Raw genomic sequence first — 26,823 nt, 5'->3', positions numbered from 1 at the left:
TTCGCTCGGTTTGGCGCCATCTATTAGAATATTTGGGCGTAACCTCGTTACCTCGCTTAACCCTTAGTTCACGGGCTTGCCGTTTTTGTCGATTTTGTAAGTGTGTGCGTGCGATTCTCAAGGGCACTTAGCTCTTGTAGTCCTCTTAAACTACTCTCAAGATTTTTAACGCTCTTCATACACAGACACAATTTGGAAGACCTACGACGTATATTTAAGATTGTTATAGAAAAGTTATTTTTGAATAATAGTATCTGAAATCTGAATCATAGTCTACTTATCACTTGAAAATAACAACACAATACAAATAAAATATGATAGAAGTATCCAATTTAAGGTTAAGGCCACACACACAGTGATAATATCGTGGTATAGGAAGTAGCAAGAGCTTCAGGTGAATTTTCACATTGCTCACTAGCCCAGTCAAAAATAGTAACGATTTTGTAGATATCAGCATGCTCTACAAGTTTTGCAATCGACATCTTTTCAATATATACCACGAGAAAGATGAAAATAGCATATAACCAGTTACGATGACTTTATTTTTCAGTTTCACGCTCGATATCTCAATAACCATCAACGGATTACAAATTTAAAGTTACTTAAATTGTAGAGCGTAATTGAAGCAACAAAAAAGTATCGTGTCATAATTCTCTTATAACGACGCACAGCCGAGTTATTGTAAAAAAACTAAATTACCCTTTTTTCAAGATGGCGGCGAACGGATAGGAAATCTAGGTCGACAATTTCAAGTTAAGCTTTTCTAAGCCATCCTACAATGTATCCAAAAATCGGCCTTCTCGGTTTATTTGCATTTCCAAAGGTATACAATTACTGGACAATTACTGGACAATAATCATACTATCATATTTTTGGATTCGGAAGAGGTTTTGCACTTTAATTCTATATTATCTGTTTAAATCTTACCGTGGTTAAAAATGCTAAGCTACAGTAATTACGTTTTACGGTTATAATAAATCCTCCTGCTCAGAGCTGAAGGAAAACTTTGCGCGGAATCCTGCTAGTGTTGATTCAAAAGCTGCTAGACGAGCACCGTGGTGCTCTAACGCATTTTGGTTATATATTCCAAGTCTTCTTCTAAAAAGCTACCATAATATGAATGCATTAAAATAAAATTCGTACTGAAATTGTAAAATATTTATATACCTATTTTGTTCATAAAAAAATAACGTAAAGGCAGTGTTATGTTATGTCAATAAATAAAAACAAAAATATATTTCGTATAAATTTATTTTTAACAGTCTTAATATAAGCTGACAATAATTGACCTCATCGACCATAAAAAATAAAAGCAAAAATCCATTATTGTATATATGTATTTATCATATGTCTAACTTGTTTTAACTTTACAAGCTGTTACGGCGCCACCAAATTCTGTTTCTAAGTATTTCGCAACGGTTAAGCAGAGAGCATCGTTATACGGCGCTGCTAATACTTGGATGCCAATCGGTAGATCTTGACTATTCTTTCCTATAGGTACCTAAAAATATATATATATATTATAAAAAAAGGATACACATGACGCATAATTATTCAGCCCAAGAATAACGTTATTAAAAAAAAAAATTCTGTCGTCGTCAAAAAGCTTTTTACGTTAAAATCAATGTAGTTAAAGTTTATATTTTTATTTTCATTGATATTAAAAAGAGCTTGAGTCGACATATCCGTCTTCTGAAAAATATTTTTTACCTGTGTAGCGGGACATTTTAGTGCATTGACGATTGCCCAGTATGCGAAGTTGTATGGACGGAAGAAGAAAGAGTAGTGATAGGGAGCCGCTTGAGGCCCACTCGGAAATAGCAATACACCGTCATCTCCTAGCTTGGTCTGCAATTACATTTTAGTATTGACGTATAGGACTGAACTATACTGTATACAGTTTCATTAAACATACTGAACAATGTATTTATAGCATTAACAGTTTTAATTGACGTTATGACCTTTTATTATTTTAACATTATGTAAAACAAACGGTCTGCAATATATGATTGGAATATTATAGATGACTGAATTTATTAAATATTGTTGACATATTATGCCTTAAAGACGTTTTAACCAAGAACGCAATACTTTATGATTAATTCGCATATCTGAACCGATAGATCTTTGTATACTGATTTCAATATATTAAAATGAATTGAAAATTTCTAAGAGACTAATTTGTTGGAATTTACTGCTCATTATTCCATATTTCAAAACAACATCATGAGAAAATGTGTTAACTGAAATTCCGTCAGAATTTATCCACGAACAAACTAGATGAGAATTAAGCATCAGTGGAATAAACTACGAAGCCTCTTGACTTGCCAGTATTTAAAAATCTACTTACAAACAAATCATCCTTCAAGCTTTTCGTTATCTCCTCCGACCATTCCTCTTGAGGTTTTGGCAACACTTGCTTTTCTAGTACTCGTATTATACTAAATAAGCAAAGCCTGCTGAGGCCGAGCATCTAAAACAATGTTAAAAATAATCTCGTAACAATGTACGTGTCTATTAACACAATCTATTATTTTATTAACACATTTTATAGCGCTATTAAAATTATGTTATAACAATAAATTTGGTACTAAAATTTATAATAAATTACTGAAAATAATGTAATGTTTATTTGAAATTTATAATAATTATATTTATTTATTTCCTACATAGTTAATCTTACTTAGTAAAGGAATACAGGCATCCGAAATTCGTCGCAAACATTCAACTAAACGCTATTGGTTTAAATCTAGAGAGGAATTTGGTCAAGCATCGGTTAGTCACAACAACACTAATCTAACTGTCAATTTCTGTGCTAATTTTTTGTTAGAAAAGTTTAATAATGAATCTTTTTTATATGAAACTATCTATCAATGAGTTGTTTTAGTAAATCCTATCCATAAATTAGATAAGTAGTTGGTTATATCTACAGCTTACTGTATTAATATGTGACATTGGCGCACTTTTTATGTAGACCCGTTCAATCAGCGAGAAGTTCGTTATTAATAATAATATTTTGTTATTACGCCTGGACTCTCCTTTGAGTATAAGTAAAACAATGTCATTTTTATTTATTTTGTAAATAAAATAAGATATATTCGTATGAACAATATTAAGTATTTTTTCTTATAATCTTAATAAATAAAGTATTTTACTTTATAATGTTGCATTATAAAATAAACCTTTGATAATAACATTTTAAATTATTTAAAGCTTATAAATTATGAAAACATACCTTTTTAAATAGTTCTAGAACACCGTTTACTTTACCAGCGTTATTCGTTAGCATTTTTGGTAAATCTTCTGGTTCCTTGGACAACCAATAGTTCCAAATCTTGTACATATAGTTGAAGCCCTTGTGGTAATAGGGCTGAACAGTTGTGTTCAAGTTCTCATTGATTTTACAAATAACCCTGGAGAATTATATGTCATGGGAGGATTAAGTTGAATATTAAGCTCGTTAAAGTAAAAGTTAAAGTTTGAGCTGAAGACTAAGAAATCCAACTTATTTTGTAGTTAAGCTATGGTGAATATTTGGTATGGTGATAGGGCTTGGTCCAAGCCTGTCTGTAGTTACCACCCACCCATCAGATATTCTACCACCAAACAGCAATATTTCGTATTGCTACGTTTCGGTGAGTGATCCAGTCTAAATACACGCACATGGAACATCTTAATTCCCAAGATTGGTTGGTTGCATTGGCTATGTAAAGATTTCTTACAGCACCTATGTCTATGGGTGATGGTGATATAAACTACATACGTGCTCGTTTGAGATTGAAGAGTATGATCTTGGTAATGTTTTATAATAGGTATTTGAAGGACGCCACACAGTGACATGATGAAAAAACTCACCTCTGCATAGCGTCTGTCATTTCTGGTCTCAAGGGACTCACAAGACAATCCTTACTGGCATCCAAATAATAAAATTTTATGTCCTGCAAATATGAGTACGTGTTGTAAATGACAAGGGTTATAATTGTTTTATTTAATGCAATTGATTACGTAAATCGAGTAATAAAAATGAATTTGAGTATAATTGAACTAGCTCAAATAATTCGATACAAAAACTGGCTTTAGTATTTTTTAGGCAGTTGCAACTGTTAACGCATTAGAATGAAATCCAAACTCTCCTCTTTAACAACAGACGAAGCCTATTCATCCATATCAAGAAAGAAGGATATTTAGTTTTACTTTTAGGGCAATATTTTTTTATTTGAAAGTGAAATTATAAATAATAAAGACCTTTATATCTATTTTTCTGTCTAGCTTTAACAGGCTAGCTTTGTCTCCTGCGACAACTTTTGTCAATGGAGCAAGATCTTCAACGTGCTTCGATATGAACCCTAGACAGTACATGCTGTCTTCTTCACCTGTTCGATAGAAGGATCCTGAAACATAATCATTGGCTATTGAACTGAGTGCTTAGACAAGATGAAGATTGAAATTTGTATCAACTAGAAGTAGGTTCTTTTTTTGAGTACGAGTAATTCACATCAAGGGTCAGTCAGTCAGTCACTTTATGGAAGTTAAGTTGAATATCCCATTTCCCATTTCCCATTGACAATGAGCCGTAATCCAAATTAAATCTAAGAATTATGTTCAATTGTACCTATGAGAATGGCAACCTTGAGATCTGTCTCAGATTGATTGATTGATATCCATTCTCATGGATAGAGAGAACTGATCGACACCTTGAGATCTTATCTTGATGCTGCCTTTTATCAATGTTGTTACTATCGTCATAAAGTTGAGAACTCATCGTAAGAGACAGAAGACATTACTGCATTCCTATTTTTCATAGAAACTCGAATAGAGAACTCGCTTCATATCTCACTCGTGAAACATTTTTCATTCGTCAAACACACTGAGTGCATTGACCTATGTTGCTTAAAGTACCTTTCGTGTTAGTAGTACCAGCCGTGGGATGGTGGCCGAATACTCCACAGTAAAAAGCTGGCATACGCGTTGAACCGCCAATGTCTGAACCTATAGAGAAAGACAAATATATATTTGAAATAATGTAATTTGAATTTACTTTAATACTTACCCCATTTTATTTAATTCAGACAGACTTATTGCGAACATTACTGGGGAAGGGTTGGTCCAATTTACGTATAATTATTTGGACAACGATTAAATAGGGAATTTACGACCACTTAGTCATTATTTGTACAATATAGTATTTTAAACATTGTTTGTATTGAAGGACAAATATACCAAGTAAAGTCTGAACTAGTGCTGGCTTACGGACAACACCTAACGTTTTATCACAATCGGATATAGTTTGGGAATGTTTAGCAGAAAACATAGAAACATTAATTTTTATTAATTAAGATTGAGACTATTATTAATAATCCGATACTTACATAAACTTACAATAGTAGCGTAGCTGGCAGTTAACGCAGCCTCAGCTCCACTCGATCCTCCGGGAGTGCGCCCGGTGTGGTGAGGGTTGTTTGTCATACCATACACAGGGTTACGAGTTTCTTGCCTGTGAAATATCACGTTTACATATGGTAACAGCCTGTTAATATCCCACTGCTGGGAAAAATCCTTCTCTAATTGCGAGAAGGTGCTCAAATGCGGGTCAGTGTATACTTATCCGTCAAGTGATATTTTATAAAAATGAAGTGCATGAATTCAATGCTGCTTGCAATGGTGGTTTGAACTCAGAATCATCGGTTAAGATTCATGTCTTATAACTGTTTATAACTTTATTATATTATTTAAATATATTTTATTTAATTAGACTGTTACGAAAACTTTTATATTTTGTCATTAATATTGTTATTGTTTAATTGTATTATTATTTTGTTCTAAATAAATCGGAGAGATCATTATTTTCATTAAATGAATACATATATCCTGCATAAAAAAAGCGAAAATTATTAATTGGTAGAAGTAAAAGTATGCGCAGAACTTAATATAAGCAAACGCCTTGTAGAAAGAGATTTAAATTGATGATGCGCACACGGAAGTTTGAAATTTTCTTGTCTTTATTGAATGTGTCTTGTCACATGTGTATAAATATAATTATTTGTACAAATTGTTTTGAAAATACTGTGATGCCACGATATCTATTGCTACTTTGTCAAAAACATCCCACAGGAAGCCTCGAGCTCTGTGATTGTAAGTACAATCAAGAATAATATATTGTTTCTAATTGCATATAGAAGAAGCTTTAGAGTAATTCTCATTCCTCGCAGAACGAAGGAACTCCTGTGAAACTTCGGGTCTCCTTATACCAAAATATTATGTCTATTCAATACTACTACTATGACGTTTCAGTAACAACATATAGTAAATTGTAGTACTGTCTGTTTCTACTTATCAACCTATAAATATTCCCATTACTGGAGTAGGACTTTCTCCCCTGACTCTTTATCAGGACTTTTGGACTTATAGATATCACTACGCTACACCACACGTGCCTGGAAGTATTTGTACGAGTTCTGCCGATGTAACGAAATAAAGTTATAATATACATTATCACAATTTTCTTTAACATAATAACATAATCAGCCTGTAAATTTCCCACTGCTGGGCTAAGGCCTCCTCTCCCGTTGAGGAGAAGGTATGGAGCATATTCCACCACGCTGCTCCAATGCGGGTTGGTGGAATACACATGTGGCAGAATTTCGTTGAAATTAGACACATGCAGGTTTCCTCACGATGTTTTCTTTCACCGCCGAGCACGAGATGAATTATAAACACAAATTAAGCACATGAAAATTCAGTGGTGCCTGCCTGGGTTTGAACCCGAAATCATCGGTTAAGATGCACGCGTTCTAACCACTGGGCCATCTCGGCTCAATTTTCTTTACGTTTTATAAATTGCTGTGTGATTCTTAAGGAACTAACTTCGTGTCCCAATCGTGAAAAGTTTATACTTTGTGTAGGGCTTTGTGCAAACTCGTCTGGGTAGGTGATACCCATTTATCAAATATTCTAACGACAAAAAGCAATACTTATTATTGTGGTGTTCCTATTAGAGGGTAAGTGAGCCTGTGTTACTCCAGGCACATAACATCTTAGCACCCAAGATTTGGTGTATTGGTGCAAGGTACGAAATGGTTGGAAATGTTTCATTAATCACCTGGGCATCTTTTACCATAATTTAATGATTAATTTTATTAGAATTTATTGAATATAACTCTCGATCTAATTTACGTCTTGTCTAGAGAAGTTTTGAGATATTAGATAAACATAATCTTAGCCTTCGCAATTGATAGGATGTAAAAATGCGAGATTAACATTTTTTAAATTTTATTTATTGGCATAATTCTGAATCATTATTATTTTTTCTTACCATATAAGCATTTCTGGTAAATTCGTACTAGCAATGGGTATAGCACCAGCTTCTTTCAGTCTTATGACAGCTTCACTGTCTGCTGTCGCCTTCTCATTGCGCCGGCACCAAAGTCCCATTGTCAATGGCATTCCCTCTATACCCTGGCTCTCTTTTGCCGTGAATGGAACACCTGTTGAATAAGGCCAGAAAGTATTTAGTAGATAAAAGCATGGAAAATACAATATATATATATATCTAACTTAATTGTTACAAATAAATTAATTCACTTTTAATTTGGGTTTTTTACTTTTAAATAAGAAGAATTATTCAAGAATTTTAAAAATGACGAGATATTCTGTAAGACTAATTTCGAAGTTCACCTTATAAAACGTAAAAGATAATAATAAGATCGTAAAATAGAAAAAAATTATATGCGACATTGTTTATAACAATTATATCATTCAAAGGATACACGCAAAATGGCGTATCATCAAAAGTGGGTTTATACATTTCAGAAATGTATTACGAAGTGACTTATACAGAGTAGCTTGGCTGATCTTCTTACCTAAGAACGGTTTATTCGCAAATTCCTCCGAGAGCCCTTCAGCTATTTTCTTGTCAATTTCTCTCGCTTCCTTCAGTGCAGCATCATACCTATCCGCCGCTATTGCATTCAAATGTGGATTCACCTACAAGAAGAAATAATAAATTGTGATTTAACAAAATTTTACATTTGTTTGCAATGCAGTTAGCATCACATAATGTTCTTCCACTAAATTAATTTATTAGATAATTTTATTTTCAAATCAATTTTACATTTTTAAATCGTTCAGCTTTCCTAACGATTCGGAAAGTCCATTATACCAAGAAGAAATTTCTCCTCGGTAGAGTGCCCGTTTTTCTGTTATGTTATGTTATGTTCTGTATTTTATGGTATATATTTGAAATAATTTAGTTCTTTGTGTTAGTAGTCTGGGTAGTTAACAATCGCTTATTAGATATTCCACTGTCAAACAGTAACACTTCGTATTCATGTTTCCGTTTTAAAGGGTGAGTGAGCCAATGTAACTATAGACAAAAGAGAGAAAACATCTCCCAAGGTTGGTGGAACCAATGTCTATTTGTGGTGGCGACCACTTACCATCAGGTGACCCACTTACATTCCCTTGTTTACCAATATTATATTTATCGTACAAACTATTTTTGTATATCAAGTTTGTCAATAAATATTTAAATAAGTATATTCATTTAGTATTTCTACCTGCTTTATTCTCTCAATAACTGCTTGCACCAATTCCTCTGATTTCAATTCCTTTTGTTTAATCTTACTCGCTAAACTCGTTGCGCTTTCAGCAAGGAATGCGTGTTTCTTCTCTACATTTGGTATGACAGCCTTTTTATTATTCCAATAGAGAGAGTAAAAGAAATCGACCACACTGTCTAAGAAGATTCTGATATAAACGCAAATCGTCCTTAGAAGACCCATGATTTTCTATAGCTTTTGGAAAATCTGTAAAAAAAAAACCACTATAATTCTTATTATAAGTGTTTATTATATTATTATTAGTACTAGATAAAAACCCGACTTCGCTCGGGTCAAATAAATAAAACTAAATACGGTTTATCATTTATTAATTAATTTATTGTGGATAAGGTTCCATCGAGTTTACCATAACCCTGCACCAAATTATTATTTGGAACACACTTACTGAACGCACCCGATAACGTCAAACATTGAATTTTATGGATTTAATATAGAAAGATCTCGATTATACAAATTTTGGGGATATATGTTGTCGGCTAAAAAAAAACATATTTTTTAACGATCTATAATTGTGGATAGGCTTCGATCGGGTCTATTGTAGACCTACACCAAATTATTAATAACAAAATTGGCTAAATTAAACATAATCTATTTTTAATTTAGTCAAATTAAACATAATCTATGTTTAAGTTAGCCAAATTTGGGTCGATATAAACTTAACATTAATATGAGAAATAATTTCCACTCGAACATTAAAACGGGTTACTACGTAACGCTGTAATGCAGTTACAACTTCGCGGTTAAGTATTATTAGGTAACGTCATGCGCCGTGAGTCAATATAATGTAGGCCTCAGAAAAAGTTGCACTCATAAAACTCGATGTAAGTTAAGCATAATATTTACGTCAAATAGTTGCGTACACAATGCGTACGTGTTTAAATAAAACCTTTTTGTTTTGACGTAGCCATATTGTTGAAATTTTTTTATTAAGTTTTGAATATTTATTTTTACGACATATGTATTATTATTGTTGTTATTTGGATTTTTTTATGAGAAAGTTAATTTGTAACGATTAATACACAGATTTTTCTTTGTTAATTAAAAAGTAGAACAGTTAGTCCTTATGATATCCAAAGTATATAATATATTAATTTTGATTCAACTATTGTATCATATATGGATAGATTTTGGTGAAAAGCCAACTACGTATGAATTATTGATTTATAGAATTATTAATATCTGTGGTCAAATAAAAAATATTTAATGAGAAGTTAAATTCTGCCATACACATGTATCGCCACGTGGTGAAACGTACGACGACAGAAGCGTCTCCATCGAAATATTGAATAAATTTAAAAAGTTTTAATCGAAAATATTTTTGAACTTTATCTTTTTCAATTTAGACTTTCGTCCATTTTACGGACTACTACTAAGAATAAGATTTATTTTCCCATTGTCTGTTAATGTAATGAAAACGATACCATTATGTCATCTTAATTTTTTTGTAAACGGACATAAAAAAAATTGCTGCGATATATACTTTTGTCAGTTGTTTTTTTAATAATTGATATACGTCAGGAAGTATGTATAATTGTATACTCTCAGATAAGAAAATTCATATAGCCTTTAATGATTCAATTGGGATTCTTAAAAGGCTATATTATGAATTTTCCTATCTTGATATGACGTTAAGGGCTCACATATAAAATAATGTGTCTTTGGTGTTACTGTAATCGTATTATTTTATTATACGTAGTAATGCGTATGCTTATATGTGTAGGAATGTGACCATTAAGTTGTCTTAACTTAATAGCGAATCTTGACGTCTTTCGGTAAGACCGTTGGATGATATGCTCTGTTAGATGTATTGTTATGCACAGAACTGCTTGTTACCAGACAAACAAATGTTCGTAACGCACTCTCTAGCTAAAGTTGTCGAGTGTATCTTACGCAATTTTAATTAGTAATTACGATATAAGTAGGTCCTCGTAAAGTCATTGATTTCGACTGGACTCTGTCCAAACAGTTCGGTTGAGAGTCCCAACGGATTATGAGAAGAGAGAATATAGGGTGCAGTATCCTACGCAATATTTACCAACTGTTGGTTACTTTCATAAACATATATCTAGCAATAATAATATTTCCCGAAACAACAGTTACCAGTTAAATACATCGTATAAGTCATTCAGACTTGAAGGCTTCATTTCTACATTTTATTGTTATTTTTTTTAATGATAATTGTTGTTTAAAGAAGTAATTAAGAAGGAGTAAATGGTGATCTTAAGATCACAAACATATTATCAATAAATATACTTAAATTATGTTGTAATACCTACTTGCCCATTGCATATTCCATACACTAGGAGTTAAGACAAATAAAAAACATTTGACGCAATGTTATTGGTCGAAATCTTAAATACTCTATGATGTTCAAAATGGCGTTAAGCTAAGTCTAAATTTTTATCTTTATTCCTTCTAATAGAATATCATATACTGTATAATAATATTAACATAAAAAAATAACGTAAATAATTGGTTTCATCACATTTATAATTATTTAAATAAATATAAATAAATATTGGACAACATCACATACATTACTCTGATCCCAATGTAAGTAGCTAAAGCACTTGTGTTATGGAAAATCAGAAGTAACAACGGTACCACATACACCCAGACCCAAGACAACATGGAAAACTAATGAACTCTTTCTACATCGACTCGGCCGGGAATCGAACCCGGGACCTCGGAGTGGCGTACCCATGAAAACCGGTGTACACACTACTCGACCACGGAGGTCGTCAAAATATTTAAAGTCAAATTAAGTCAAATTATTTAAAGTTAAGGTTAAGTTATCTATTGTTCTTCACAATTAATTACCATAAGCAATGTTTTCGTTACAAAATTATAATCATGAAAACTAAGATGAATAAAATAGTTTATTAAATTTTGTCTATATTTAATGTTTTATTAAATATTTAACATGTTCTCGACTTAACAAAATATATGTTTATGTATAAATATTCTACGTACGTGAGTATGTAAGTGAACTCCTATGTGTAACCGATTTCGTTTTTTTTTTTTGTGTATATTTGAGTCCCTGGATAGCTAAGATTGGATCGGGAAGATGGCGCTGCGATTGAGAAGTATTTTTTTTTATTTTATTTCATTTTCAGTAGCCAGTATGCCTATATATCTCTTTCCGTCGACGAAGTAACGACGCTTACTTCTAGTATACGAATGATATTGTGTCATAGACAATCTGTCTGATTAATTATCTATACCTAGACAGACTATTTTCACCTATTGCTAAATATTACAGATCATCCAAGGTTTCAGTGCACATTCATCAACGTTGCTAGATTTTATTTTGGCTAACGCAGGATTGTGCTGTCGTGAATAAAAATTGGGGATTTTCACGGCGAAAGCGGGACAAAATAAAAAAAGGAAATAATCAGTTAATTTTATAAAACAGATTACTTTAATTGAGCTTCAAATAATATTTACTAATATTGTTGATAGAAATAGAGTCATAGATAAATAATTTATTAAAGTGAAACCTCTTTAGAATCGTTGTGATTCAAAAATAGATAAAACGAAAAAGCGTCACGACAAAGAGACAAAAAATATATCTAATAACATAGTTTTAAAATAGCTTTTTGTGTCTCTTTATCAGTTTAACTTTCAAAGAATAAAAATGCTTCTTCATTCCCTACTTACTTACTTATTTATTTATATTCACAAAATTATACTTAATTTAAATAATTCCTTTATTTTTTTAATATTATAGATGAGCATCGTGGACTAATCGCCGAAAAGCGGTACAAAGAACGTCCTGCGCGGGACATTTAAATTTTAGTCTGGCAACACTACTACCTACTCCCGAAATTATAATATTTAAAAGTTAATGAACACATATTAGAAATATAATGCCGAGATTTTTATAAGAATATTAGCAATGCCCCATTTTAAGGAAATAGGTACTACTACACTGTATTGTTAGTAGGTACTATTCCTCAAGCTCAAAGCTTGTGTTAGGAGTGGAGACCACACTAGCCCAAAGGGAATCGAACCTGCAACTTTTTACATCGCTAGCTGGTAAACTTAGCGCGTATCGCTATTGACGCTTCAATTCAAAACATCTAGTATTATCTCTTATATTCATCAGTATTATCTTTAAAACGTTTATTTAATTTTTTGTGTCTTCCATCACTTACATTATATTCGGGCTTGAACCGCGATAATACCTTTTTTTATTGTTTTCAGTTAGAGCTGTGTCATAATGTCATGGCCATGACGCCAAAGAGCAAATGGTATTTTAATGGTAAATACGGTTTGGGTAGGATCTTGTTTAACGTATTTGTCGTCAAACATAGATGATTTTGTGGATTACTTTTATTAGTGCTTATGTGAACTTAGAAAAAATATATCAATATAATTATTTAATATAAAATTTGTCTGTTAACACGTTATTTTACTGTGCACCAAAAGTCTCGTCAAAAGTCTCCTCTCCATTCAAAGAGGTTTGGTGCGTCTTCCAAAACGCTGCGCTAATGCGGGTTGGTGGACACATGATAGGTAACCGATTATTCGACACATATAAGTTTCATCACTATGTGTTCCTTCACCGCCGAGCACGAGATGAAAAAAAAAAATTAAGCTCGTACATATACATATATTCATTAGTGCTTGGGTTTAAATCGACAATCTTAGGTTAAGATTCACGCTCTTACCACCGGAATGGTCCAGTGGTTCGGTGTCCCAGACTTACTCTTAGACTTACTGTTCGACTATTTAATGTCAGTTAATTAATTAATTAATTAACTGACATTAAATGTCAGTTAATTAATTAATTAATTAACTGACATTAAATATTGCTGGCAATATTGAAATGTGTTTTAGTTAACTTTTTTATTTCGTTAAATAAAAAAACCAAAAAATTAATTATGTTTGATAAATATTTATTCCACTCTATCAGAATAGTTAATTGTAATTAATATTGGAACTTGGATGACAGGAATTTCGAGTAATGACAAAATAATAATAATAATTTTACTTATACATTGTTCTTGACCGGTTAAACGATAAATTATACATTCTATATTGTATAAAACTATACGTTCAAATATATATAGAATACAATTTACAATAAGTGAAATATAATAAATTAATTTTCTAATACTCACTATTTATTATTGGTTAATATCCAACGATCCGATAATTAATAAGAACTCTTTTGACTATCGCAATTGTAAACTATAATTAAATTAAAAACCGAAAGGACGACTGCCTACAGCACAACAAAAATTGAACTGAACGCACGCGTAAGCATATTAAATAGTTAGTGAATGTATTTATCATTCTTTCTATTAAGACGTATGACATATATTAAATATACGCGTAATACTTAAAAAAAAAAAAAAAAGAGATATATATTTAATAAGGTAGGTAATTGATCTGCATTATCTGCAAGGATCATGCCCTTCAACATTAAACGGGGATTCGTAAATGTATTTTCCAGTAGTAACAAAATATAATACATACATATTATTTTTTATGATATTATACACCTAATGGTAATTGGTCCCTGGCCATAGATATTGACACTGTAAGAAATATTAACCATCCTTAACACCGTCAATACATCACCGACCTTGGAAACTAAGATGTTACGTCCATTATGTCTGTATTCTGTAATTGCACATAAGAATTCACTTCATGTCTCACTCCTGAAATGTTGACAACCGGTGTACGGCGATAAGCCATGTTGATACATGTATCCTATATTTTTTTAAATCAATATATTAATCGCGTAACACATTCTAAAACTTCACGCTCGTGTTCTGCGGCGAGTTTAAAGTTTCTTAGAAAACTGCTTTTGTATTTTGCGGTACAACATCTATTACTATTAAAAATAGTACATACTTTTTCATACCCTGCTGACCGATTCCGGCCAAAGCGGCCAATCTCAAGTGAGACTAGCTGACTATGCAGGATAGATTATAGTATACAGAAGAGTGCGTGCAAACATGACAAATTAACATTTCTTGAATGAAAGGTTCAGAATTTGGACGGTTCAAACTAAAAATGCCGATTTTGTATCTATCTTTATCCATAATACGTTCTACTTACGCACCTGTGTTTGGACATATAGTTTGTTGCTAAAATATTTACAATACCTAATATATATATATATATATTAGGTATATATATATATATATGTGTACGTTACAGTGTGATTTTTCTTTGCTGTTGTATTAATTTATTTTTGTTTTAGATTATAAACGATCGTCCTCCCACGTATGGTACAAAATGCCTTTTGCGTTATATCCGCCTTTTGTAAAATATATATTATGTGTATGGACGTAAATACTTAAAATATTTTCTATACTAAATAGTTGGCTAATGAGTTGGATCGCTTAAGCCCAAATTCGATCAGACGGATACTGCTTTTATTATTTTAAATACTTAATATATTAATGAAGTAACTAAATAAATATATATTTTAATGCATTAAAAAAATTGCCGTCGAGACAGACGGCCGAGCCCTGGACCTGCAGTGTTTAATCCGCGATCTGGTATCTCCGAAGAACAAGACGTCACACTCGCACCAATCAGACCCCGCCCCGTCGGTTTCATCGAACCGACAGGCGCAGTCAATGAGGGAATTCCTGATGGTCAACGACCCGGGAAAGCCTAAAACACCACGCGCCCATCTAACAAGGGCCGATAAGGGTCAAGTAATACCACCAAAGCTTACAGCGCTGCAGAACGATCCGTGGGCCTGGTTGAAGATGAGGGGCGAAAAGACGCATTCCCTAGGTTAGGTTAGGAGACAGGAGACCCAGTGGTAATAGTGGCCAGATGGCACGAGACTAATGCTAGACGACAGGATATTCGCGATGGTAAAGACCATTTCAGAAGGTCCGGGGGTCGACGTACCTCTCGTGGGTTGGGAACTGCCACAGATATATATACAGATATCGTGGATAAACGGGGTACCGGGATGCGGAAAGACGACTCACATTGTCAGGAATTTCGATGAGGACAAAGAAGTGGTAGTCACCTCCACAATCGAAGCCGCCAAAGACCTGAAAGAACAACTTACACACCGATTTGGCGAAAAAGCTAAATCAAGGGTACGAACTATGGCATCCGTGCTAGTGAACGGGTTCAACGAGAGCATAAAATGTAATCGTCTTACGGTCGACGAAGCCCTCATGAACCACTTCGGAGCCGTAGTAATGGCGGCACAGCTGTTCGGAGCTAGCGAGGTGGTCCTCATCGGAAATATCAACCAGTTGCCTTATATCGACAGAGAAAATCTGTTCGAAATGAGGTACTGCCGACCAAGCCTGACAACAAACTTCACCCGTGAGTTATCTGGAAACCCCCTGGACGTCGCATACGCCATTAGCGAGGTCTACCGTAACATCTACTCTGCAAGCCCCATCGTCCACTCCCTCAAAATGGAGAGATTCACTGACGCCAACATACAATCCGACCAAACCAAAACCCTATATCTGGCCCATACGCAGGAGGAAGAGAAACTCCTGATGGACCAGGGATACGGAAAAGGTGAAGGGTCAAGCGTCATGACAATCCACGAATCTCAGGGACAGACCTACGGCTCTCTGATCGAGCACGGAGCGGGGCCCGCTGGATTGCAGTAATTAGGATAGCAAAAAAAAAAAACAACTACTATATACAGTATTTTTATATATTATCATATATTATTTATTATGGATTATTTATATATTATTTTAAATTGAAAAAAAAAAAGTGTCGGTGTGAGCCACGTCTTTCAAGAAGACGACAAGCTCGAAGTCCAGCGAAGGTCTGCTGATGTTCAGTAAAAATATAAAATAACGCCAAAATTTATAAAAATAAAATGTAAAAAAAGGCACGGGGAACTGTGAGCCCGTGGATGTTGTAAATTAAATAAAAAAAAATGGATTCAAAATAATTATTTACCGTCTATACGAATGGTAAAAGTTTTTAATCGTTACGGAACTCTTCACAGTGATTAGCCCGACACGCACTTTGCCGGTATTTTTTAATTATCAAGATGACGCGATCAAGATTTATGGTTGTGGGCACAACTTTATAACAACTGACTACTAAGTAATTATGCAATTAACTATTTTATAATTGAATTGCGTCAGAATGACGTATGACTGGAAGACCGAAAAGGGGTTGATTCGTCTCCTGCTACCTTATATTATTAATTCGGCTTGGATGTCACGCACACATCTACGCTTGACACTTACCAAACGTCATACGACATGCGTGTGCGTGTACTTAGAGGCCAACTGCTGGCCACATTTTTTTTACAACGCGTTAGTTTCGAGCTTTGACAGCATATAAATAATAATCAAAGGCTTTTGCTGTGGTTTGTTTTTGTTTTTTTTTAAATAACGTGTTTTGTGTTTCTTTCGCCGATTCTTCGCATAACCGTGGTGTTTCTTTCAGAATGATGATAAATTTATATTTCGTATCTCAAATTCACTCGTGAAATGTTGGAAGCTGACAATAAATTCTTTTATTACGCATACCCTTTATAATCTGTACCAAATGTTATAATCATTATGAGATTATTATAGTCATTGTTCCATATCACTATCTGAGATTACACAATCGTGTTCTGCAGTGAGTTCCTAGTTTGTTCTTACAGAATAGATCTACGTAACAATACGGTTTGTTTTATAAGCTACTAGCGAATTTAACTTATTTTAAATACTAACTACTGTTTTTTTTTTGTCCAATGGTTTGATACTACTCCATATAATGAAGGTACACTGCATTATGGCAGAAGTAACAACAGCTGTATATAGTCCAAGAAAACGACTCAAAAAACTCATTGAACACGCAACTGTTTGAGCATGTTTTATGATAAAGTGAGAAGCATAATATTTATAATTTTTCATTCTATCGAAGTACCTTGTTATGCTTCCCTGGATACTGTCTGAAACACGAAACCAGTTGATATTTTATGCTTTCTTAGCGCAATACTTTCATTTTGCTTAAAAATGTATTTATACGAAATCAATATTTTTATTGAGAAATGACTAAACTACATATTCTATTTATTTGAATGTGTTGTCTGATTTCTTCAGAAAAAATGTACGTACGTATTTTTTCGTCTTGTTCAAGGCCTCGATGCCTAAACAGTACACGGGCCGGCTAGTTATGTCACTAGATAAAATGATTCAATCCTGAGCTTGGGGTATCGTACCCTGTCTAACGATTTATGATTTAAAGATACATAAAACACTAGAAATATTAAAAAACATTGCTATTATTCTTTAAATTAAAGTGTTTCAGACAATCAGCACTAGTCTCAGCCCTTAGTGAAATTATTTATCTTATTATATTAGAATAAATACTAAAACCCGTTAGATCAAGTGTTTTAGCATCTTTCTAAATAATAACTATGAGTTTACTGTTATTAAGTCTAAGTCCTAATTGTTGCAGATTCCGTGATGCAACACAACAATCTTAAAAGATGTTTACATTTTCTTTTTCACCCCCTTTCCATTTATCATTGCTTACAACGATTTATCGCTCTACCCCCCAGGCCAAGCGCTCAAAATAAAAATAAATAATAAGCATTAAAATTTGCCGATCTCCTTATCTCATAACCGTATAGTGAAGATCAAAGCTTTAAAGAGTTACCTTAAAATGAATTCATATTTTTTTTACAAAATAGTTTATATTATATTAAATATATTTATTTCAAGTTACTATTTACTTTTAAAATTTTATAAAAGTAATTATCATCTAAAAACGGAACGTAGTTTCACCGACCTTGCTTTGACATTGTATTGACATGACAGCTATTGTAGTATTGCACTCGTATTTAATTTGACCTTACGACCGTGATATCAGGTTCATATTTACGAAGTGGTTAGCTAAGATACTTCGTCCGAGTCCCTAGAATATTCTTTAATTCATAAAACATGTCTAATATCGTAATAGTTAACACAAATCCTTACGAGGGACAAAAGCCGGGAACCAGTGGTTTACGTAAAAAAGTTAAAGTATTCCTTCAAGAAAATTACACTGAAAACTTTATACAGAGTATTTTGGATGCTAATAAGAATGCGATAGTTGGTTCTACGCTGGTTGTCGGTGGTGATGGCAGATACTTAGTAAAAGAAGTCGTTGATAAAATCATAAAGATATCAGCTGGTAATGGGGTAAGCTGTAAAGTTTATTAAATTCGTCAAAAATAATTTGTAGTAAATGTGAAATTTCGTTTGAGTCAAATATTTTCGTAGGTTTTCTTAATTTTTTCGTGATACTATAATAAAACTTCTATTCCATTTATAAACAAAAAAATAATTGTATAATAATAATTAATCTTTTAATTCCTACTCTATACACCATGATAACTGAAATCAGGTCACTAGTAAATATTAGCGACTTATTAATTATAATAATCCTTTGTAGTATAAAATTTTTAAGCATATTTATTTTCAATATCTTTCCTAAAACTTTTGCTGCTATGATGGATTTCAACTCTATTAAGTATATCTTTTTTAGGTAGCAAGACTGCTCATCGGTCAAAGTGGAATCCTTTCCACACCAGCTGTATCTCATATCATCAGGAAATATAAAACATTAGGTATGTGTTTTAGAATAATCATAAAAATGTAAAAAAAAAAATATCTTTGTTACAATTAAAACACAGAATATAAACCATATAGGTACCTCATAAGACACTTTGATCTCTACAACAGATCTTTTCCAGCTCTTAAGAAGTAACAAAAACAATTATTGCTTAAGGAAAATTTTAAATACAAATAAGATTTACAAATTAGAGTGTACAGGGTCATGTTTAATCAATTTTCGAGGAATTAAATCAAACACAGAAATATTTTTAGTTGCTTATGCACCACTGATCTTCGGAACTAAGATGTTATGTCCCTTTTGCGCACTAAAACTTACAGTGGCTATCTCACTCTTTAGACTGAAACATTAATATTAAGTATTGCTGCTTGGCGTTATAATGTATCACAAGGTTGGTGGTACCTACCTAGACAATCTCCATTTGTGGTAGGGCTTGTACCACTAAGTTACAAATTAGTTACTTTTGTATAAAATATGGATATATGTTACTCGTATTCACTACTACTGATATTCTCAGTTACTCAAATATATAATATTTTTCAATGGGTATGTTAAGTATCAAGTTTCTTGTACAAAAAAACATGATAATTTTATTGATTATAATCAATTTAATGTTAAATTATACCGAGTATCTGTATTATAATTGTTCTAATTATATATTTTATCCTTATCTATGATAACAGATGATGAATGTAGATGTTTTAATGTCAGTAAGAATACTTAAAAACAGTGCTTCTATTGTAAATAATGTCAAAATGAATTTCACTGTGGCGAAGGACTATTTAAATGTTCCGTGTAACACGAACACTTGAAGGGTATTCGCCTAGTGATGTTAAACCGTCACAGGATCATACTGGATCTTTTGTGCTATTAACTTATACAGTTTAATATTTAAGCTAAATGGAGGTGGTATTACCCTTTAGTTTGGATATTATGTATACATTTTTAGTATGACTGTGTCATTGGTATAGTGGCGAGTGGTATAAGACCAGATCCCAAGATTCTGGGTTCAATCTAGTGTTGCATATCGATAGTCCACTATCGATAGACTATCGATAGTTAAGGTGTAAGCGATACTATCGATATTCTATCGATAGTATTGTCACGTGTCAATACTATCGATAGTATCGATAGCTTCCCATGAGCAATACTATTGATACTATCGATAGCTTCCCATGAGCAATACTATTGATACTATCGATAGTTTTGCAAAAACCAGTAATTTCCGATAGTATTACTTTCTCAAGATAAGTAATTTAGTAGGCCAACTATAGTTTATATTTAAATGAATGAAATTAAATTTACCACAATATTTGTTTTTAGAATTAAGACATTTTGTGCGGAATAAGGAATAATGAAAAATTTAAATGTGAAAAATGTTTTCAATATTTTTTGTGTTTGATTTATGAATAAACATTATAAATACTCATAACATTAAAAAAACTTTTAGGAGGACGGTGGCATTACAATGAAATTTTTTTGTAGTAATCTTGAGTGTAGCGATTAGAATACATTACGAATATATTACTTACATTAAAATACTAATACTATAAAAAAATCGCTGCCTGTCGATAGTCTAAAACTATCGATAAACATCAATACTATCGATAGTATCGATAGTATTGATCAATACGATACTATCGATAGTACTATCGATATCCTGAATAGTTTTCGAGGTCAACTATCGATAGTCAAACTATAGATAGTTCTGCAACGCTGGTTCAAACCCAAGGTTGATTTGAATTGCTATTGTAAGAAAATGTGGATTTTAAACAATGAAAATAAATAATGTGTTAATCCTGTTTCACAACATAATCAACATCTGTTTATTATTTAACAAAATCAATAAGATATATATATTTTGATATCTCATTTTTATTTCTGCTATTTTAATTATAAATCATTGTTTTATGGGTAATTGTTGTAATGTCCTTAAAATAAAGGTTTATCTTTGTAATTTCTAATTATTAAAAATTAATCATTAATTTCAAACAGGCGGCATTGTACTTACCGCTTCCCACAATCCTGGCGGCATCAACAATGACTTCGGCATCAAGTTCAATTGCAACAATGGTGGCCCAGCGCCTGATGGTACCACCAACGAGATATACAAGCTAACAACGGCGATTAAACAGTATAAAATAGTTCCAGACATTAAGTGTGATATTGAGACCATTGGAGTGCAAAGATTTAAGGTGGGTCATTATCTAACCTTACATTGCCAATGCGCCATCAACCTTGGGAACAATTAGATCTTCTGTTCAGTTACACTGGCTCACTCATCCTTCAAATCGAATCACAACAATGCTGAATATTATTATTTAATGGTTTTTTAGAGTATATGATGAGTATTTTTGGTACCTACCCAAACTGGCTTGCATAAAGTTATTTATTTGAGGACGGTGTAGTGTGATGATGTCAGTAGAGTGAAAAAGGATTTAGCCGATAAGCTGGTTTCCAATATACGAACAGATGAGACTTTTTCGTGTGGAATTGATGAATGCGCTTAGCAATCTCTCCATAATTTCCATTTACAATTAGTGTAATAGGATTGTCAATGAAGAGTAATTCAAAGGCGTCCCAATAAAACGCTTCATGAGATTCGAATTCCCATGAGAGATGTCTGTGGTGTGTGACGTAATGACTTACAGGAAAACTTTTAACGGCTCGTTACTTGTAACTCAAAAACGATCGGTTGTTGATAGTGATTACGGTACAATGACGATTTAATAATGAAACTCTGTAGGTTCCGTACGAGATCCACAATTATGGATGATTATATTTTATTCCACTGGACCCACATGGCAAATCTGATAAATATAGTTTCGGGACTGTAAAACAAGTCATCAAAATGTATAAAACGCCGAATCAGGAGATATTTGTGCAAATGTAAATTCTGTAACGTCATGATGAGTTGTACTTCTTATATGTAAAGTCATGTAATTATGGCTGTCGGTATAAGTACAGTATATTTACTACTTCTGATCTGTGACTGGACAATATGATCAGATCACGTTCTAGATTTAAATTTTCGGGAGGAAAAAAAATAGTTTTTAAAAACCAACCCTCATTGAACTTTGGAAAATGTTGCTTATAATGTTCGATTTATAATAAAAATTGATATTTTTGAATACATACAATTAAAAAAAAAATTGACAATTATCAGTAAAGTTTATTAAGGATTTTTTATAAACATTCTATTAAAAAGAGACTAGACTTTTGTACAGTATTTTTTGTTTGAGTAACTGATAAATTTTTGCCTCACAATCCTTTTCAAAAGTGTCGTAAAAAGGACTAATCCGACATAAGGGCTCTTAACGCAGGATGAGATACTCATTCCAAATTCCTGTTAAAAGCGTGACTAAGCAGAGCGTTTGCCTTGTGTTTGCGAACACTCAGTCACGTCAGCGTACTTTATATATATTTTTTATTTAAATAATATATTATTCTAGGTGGCGGACAATGAATTCGTCGTGGAAATAATAGATCCAGTAAAGGATTACGTAGACTATATGAAGGAGATCTTCGACTTTCCGAAGATCAAATCTCTCTTGCAGGGCTCTGAGCAAAGGAAGCCGTTCAAAATTCTCATCGACTCGATGAGCGGAGGTAAGGTTAAATTAGTATAACCAGTGACTTTGACTCGAGGGTCAACTAAGATGCCCACGATACACACGTAAAAACTATACGATTATGTTCTAATTAATTACATACATCTCATTTTATAATAAAACATAGTACCGTGCAAATGGTTTAATTTATTTATAACCAGCTCAACCTGCGGCTTAACCGGTGCAAAATTTATAAAATACTAACTTAATACCCACGTTTTATCCCCTAAGGGGTGGAGTTTCTCAAAATAAATAAATAATAATAAAACCCACCCGCCAAATTTCAAGTTTGTAGGTGGTATAGATTCTGAGATTTCGTGATTAATCAGTGAGTGACATTTCGCTTCTATACATATGTATAGATACTAGGGTTACATAGGAATATGTCGATGACATAATCTCTATTTCGAATTCGGTACCCGATAGAGAATAATTTCTTGATAAATAAAGAATTTAATAGTATAACAATGAGTATATTTTGTACGCATGGCCAGTGACGGGTCCATACGTGCGGCGCATCTTCGTGCAGGAGTTGTGCGCGGGGGGGGACAGCGTGCGCCGCGCGGAGCCGCTGCCGGACTTCGGCGGCGCTCACCCGGACCCCAACCTCACGTACGCCGCCGACCTCGTGGCCGCCGTGCAGCACGGGGACTACGACTTCGGGGCCGCCTTCGACGGCGACGGTGAGGCCAACCGGAATGACTCGGGTCCTACTTTGGTTTCACTTCTTCGATCAGCAAATGACCATAATTCGATGGTTATTTTACAAATTACACTAAATTTGGAAACAATTAAAAATGAATTGTTTCTAATTTGATTTGCAATGAATTCTTATAATCATTAGTAATATTTTATAGACATGATTGCATTTTTTTGTAGTTAAAAACATGGACGCTCTCTTTTTAGTATTTAGTTTACTCGGAACTAACTTACCGTTGTGACCAAACGATAAAAGAGAAAATCAAAGAAAGCGAGAGCTCCCATAGTGGCCCCCCGGGGCGAGGCCCCCCCCCCCCCGGGCTCACGGCGGTGTGTTGCAGGCGACCGCAACATGATAATCGGGCGCGGCGCGTTCTTCGTGACGCCGTCCGACTCGCTGGCCGTGCTGGGCAGCCAGCTGCAGCACATCCCGTACTTCCAGCGCACCGGCGTGCGGGGCTTCGCGCGCAGCATGCCCACCGCCGCCGCCGTGGACCGCGTGGCGCGCGACCTCGGCCACGAGATGTTCCAGGTGCCCACGGGTGAGCTCGACTCTTCCATCCGCATTCTTCGATTGTTCCATGTATTCGCTTCAGGAAGGTTTTGGTGGCTGTGACGCTCTGATTGATGTCACCAAGATTGGAATCCTCTGGTGAGTTGACGTTACCGTGCTCTCGAGGCGCCGCTGGTGCTGGTATACTGGTCAAAACAATAATTTTCTTTTAAAGAAGGCTATTCCCACGCGTACCCGCTCGTAATGAAATCCGTGCCTCAGGCTGGAAGTACTTCGGCAACCTGATGGACGCGGGGCGGCTGTCGCTGTGCGGGGAGGAGAGCTTCGGCACGGGCTCCGACCACGTGCGGGAGAAGGACGGCGTGTGGGCCGCGTTGGCCTGGCTGTCCGTGCTGGCCGCCAGCGGGCTGTCCGTGGACCAGCTGCTGCGCAACCATTGGCAGAAGTACGGCCGGAACTACTTCACCAGGTATGTAACAAACTTAAATTTTGTACAGAAGTTGATTTGCTCAGATACACTATATGATCTTATTTAAATTTAAAAAAATTGGCGGGAAACAGCTTTCAAATAAAATGTAAATGTCAAACACCATTATAAAATTCTTCATTTCAGATACGACTACGAGGAGTGCCCCAGTGACCCCTGCAACGAGATGATGCAAGAGCTGGAGAAGAAGATAACTGAGGCTGGATTCATTGGCTCGAAGCACACGTCAGGAGACAAGACATACGTCGTGGCCGAAGCGGACAACTTCTCCTACATGGACCCCGTGGACCGCAGCGTGGCCATGAAGCAGGTAATAAGGAATTGGACCACTATAAACAAATTATTAAGAATACCATAGCCTGATAGTTAAATGTATTCCCTTGTATTCCCAAATAGAGAACATTGGAGCCCAGATGTAAAGAGTGGCAAGAAATCTTACCCAAAGATTTTGTAATGATCTCGGGGAGAAAACACCAAATTTACAATAGTTTAATTTGTGCTTAAATTGATCGTTCATTCATTATTTTGCACGGCGGTAAAGAGACACTTTACAAGGACACCTGTAGTTACCACCATATTTTATTAATCTCATCACCACCGGTGTTGCTACTGTACACTATAGATCACAAAAACATTATTGGTACTACGAATATGGTCATGTATATTAATATGTAACAACTTTTCCAGGGTCTACGTATCGTATTTGAAGATGGTTCCAGGATAGTGTACCGTCTCAGTGGAACAGGCAGCTCCGGAGCCACTGTGAGGTAAGATTATATATTAATTCATTTAGGATGATTTGACTGTACATAACCCTATAGAAGCAGACTCACATCCAATCATAGTCATTCTATAGTACTTACCCTATAGAAATATAAGCATCCGAAGAACTAGATATATTTTTGTTATTTCATAGAGGTAGGTGGTCTGGCAAACCATCTGATGGTTAGTTGTCATCACTGCCCATAACACACTGTTACTGTAATTCATCCTTGGGAACCAAGACGTTAGGGCTCTGGCTCACTCACCGTTGAAACCGAAACATAACAATACTAATAGCATATCTGATGAGTACCACCATGTCTCCAATTTTTTACTCGTTCTTAAGGTTAAGAGTTAGTTTTTGTTTATTATATTGAAATTAAAATACAATAAATTTGAAATGGAACGATCTTATTTATTAAATATTGTAAATAGTTTCGCCCGCGTGGGAGCGGAAGGGGTTTGGTGCAAGTATTAGAGATTTAAAGTGGTGGTGGCTATGATGTTCGTATACTATAATCTACCTCTGTGTCAAGTTTCATTCAGATTCGTTCAGCCGTTCTGGCGGGATTAAGTAACATCCATTCACCCATTCAAACTTTCTCGTTTATAAATATTAGTAAGACTCATTTAAAAAATTGTCATATTAATACAAAATAAGTACTAAAGGCAGCAAGTAGTTTAAAGCTCAATCCAAAAGGTAGTTAATAAAATTTAACAATTATTATGTCTCAAAAGTATCTCGGAAAATAATTTACTAATTAATAATATAATCTTATGTCAATATCAGATTATACATAGACTCGTACGAAGATAAGGACGTACTGGGCGACGCTCAGCTCATGCTGCGCCCGCTCATCCAGCTCGCCCTGGAGCTGGCGCAGCTGCCGCGGTACACCGGCCGGGACGCGCCCACCGTCATCACATAGGCACACCTCACGAGTGTCTTCCGAATCGATCGTCCAAAGTGTAAATAAGAACCAAATAAGATTTTATAATCTGTTTGAAAAACGATGTAAATTTTTTTACATTAAAGTAATACGGTACGTAACATAATCATCACCCTCAGGTCACATAGGTCACGTGTTACGTAAATAACTGGTTTAGACTAAATTAATCTGGAATCAATGATAAGGATATTAAAGTGTTGTTCAAATCTAAGAGAAAATGTCATACGCCACTATTTTTTTGCCATTTTTCTGTCTATGTGTTTGTCCTGGATAATCTTCAAAATTCATATCATATTATTTAACATAAAGTTTTCCTGAATATTTAATGACCCCCTTGATGATGGATCATTCCTGAGTATGTGTATCATAATATGAGTTTCACTAATAAACATATTGAGAGTAAATGTAACAACAAATCCTAAAAAATAGATTTGTTGATATATTGCAAACTTCAGAGCGGTAAAGTAAAAATGTTTTTACTTTTTATAATTATATTTTTGAAGGAATCATATCGTCAGTTTATTGTTATTTAATATAAGATTTGACTGAACTTGCAGCTTTGTCAGATATTTTCGTTTTGTTATAATTTTATTGCAAATAATCCCTATTT

The 26,823-nt window shown here is 34.1% G+C and overlaps 2 protein-coding genes and 1 long non-coding RNA gene across 3 annotated transcripts in view; 1 reads left to right on the top strand and 2 right to left on the bottom strand.

Moving 5' to 3' along the window:
• The window catches only part of LOC135193734 (uncharacterized), a 149,111-nt gene that overhangs the window by 101,861 nt on the left and 20,427 nt on the right, over positions 1 to 26,823 (bottom strand). The gene's annotated exons all lie outside the window — the stretch shown is intronic.
• LOC113400228 (fatty-acid amide hydrolase 2-like) lies at positions 1,236 to 13,872 on the bottom strand. The gene is made up of 12 exons (XM_026639720.2): positions 13,745 to 13,872; positions 8,556 to 8,804; positions 7,860 to 7,983; positions 7,313 to 7,484; positions 5,370 to 5,494; positions 4,900 to 4,989; positions 4,246 to 4,391; positions 3,856 to 3,938; positions 3,236 to 3,413; positions 2,351 to 2,473; positions 1,711 to 1,848; positions 1,236 to 1,501 (listed from the first exon to the last, which is right to left on the bottom strand). The coding sequence occupies exons 2-12, from the start codon at positions 8,778 to 8,780 to the stop codon at positions 1,352 to 1,354; spliced, it is 1,554 nt and encodes a 517-aa protein (XP_026495505.2). The 5' UTR covers positions 8,781 to 8,804; positions 13,745 to 13,872; the 3' UTR covers positions 1,236 to 1,351.
• On the top strand, positions 18,375 to 26,414 carry LOC113400575 (phosphoglucomutase). The gene is made up of 10 exons (XM_026640211.2): positions 18,375 to 18,757; positions 19,104 to 19,185; positions 21,186 to 21,385; positions 22,643 to 22,799; positions 23,296 to 23,484; positions 23,842 to 24,042; positions 24,276 to 24,483; positions 24,628 to 24,811; positions 25,189 to 25,268; positions 26,054 to 26,414. Exons 1-10 carry the CDS (start codon positions 18,518 to 18,520, stop codon positions 26,190 to 26,192), a joined length of 1,680 nt encoding a protein of 559 aa, XP_026495996.1. The 5' UTR covers positions 18,375 to 18,517; the 3' UTR covers positions 26,193 to 26,414.

The sequence above is a fragment of the Vanessa tameamea genome, chromosome 17, assembly GCF_037043105.1.
Source record: "Vanessa tameamea isolate UH-Manoa-2023 chromosome 17, ilVanTame1 primary haplotype, whole genome shotgun sequence".
Lineage (NCBI taxonomy): Eukaryota > Metazoa > Arthropoda > Insecta > Lepidoptera > Nymphalidae > Vanessa > Vanessa tameamea.
Note: the sequence above shows the minus strand (reverse complement) of the source record. Positions and strands in the feature narration are given on the sequence as shown.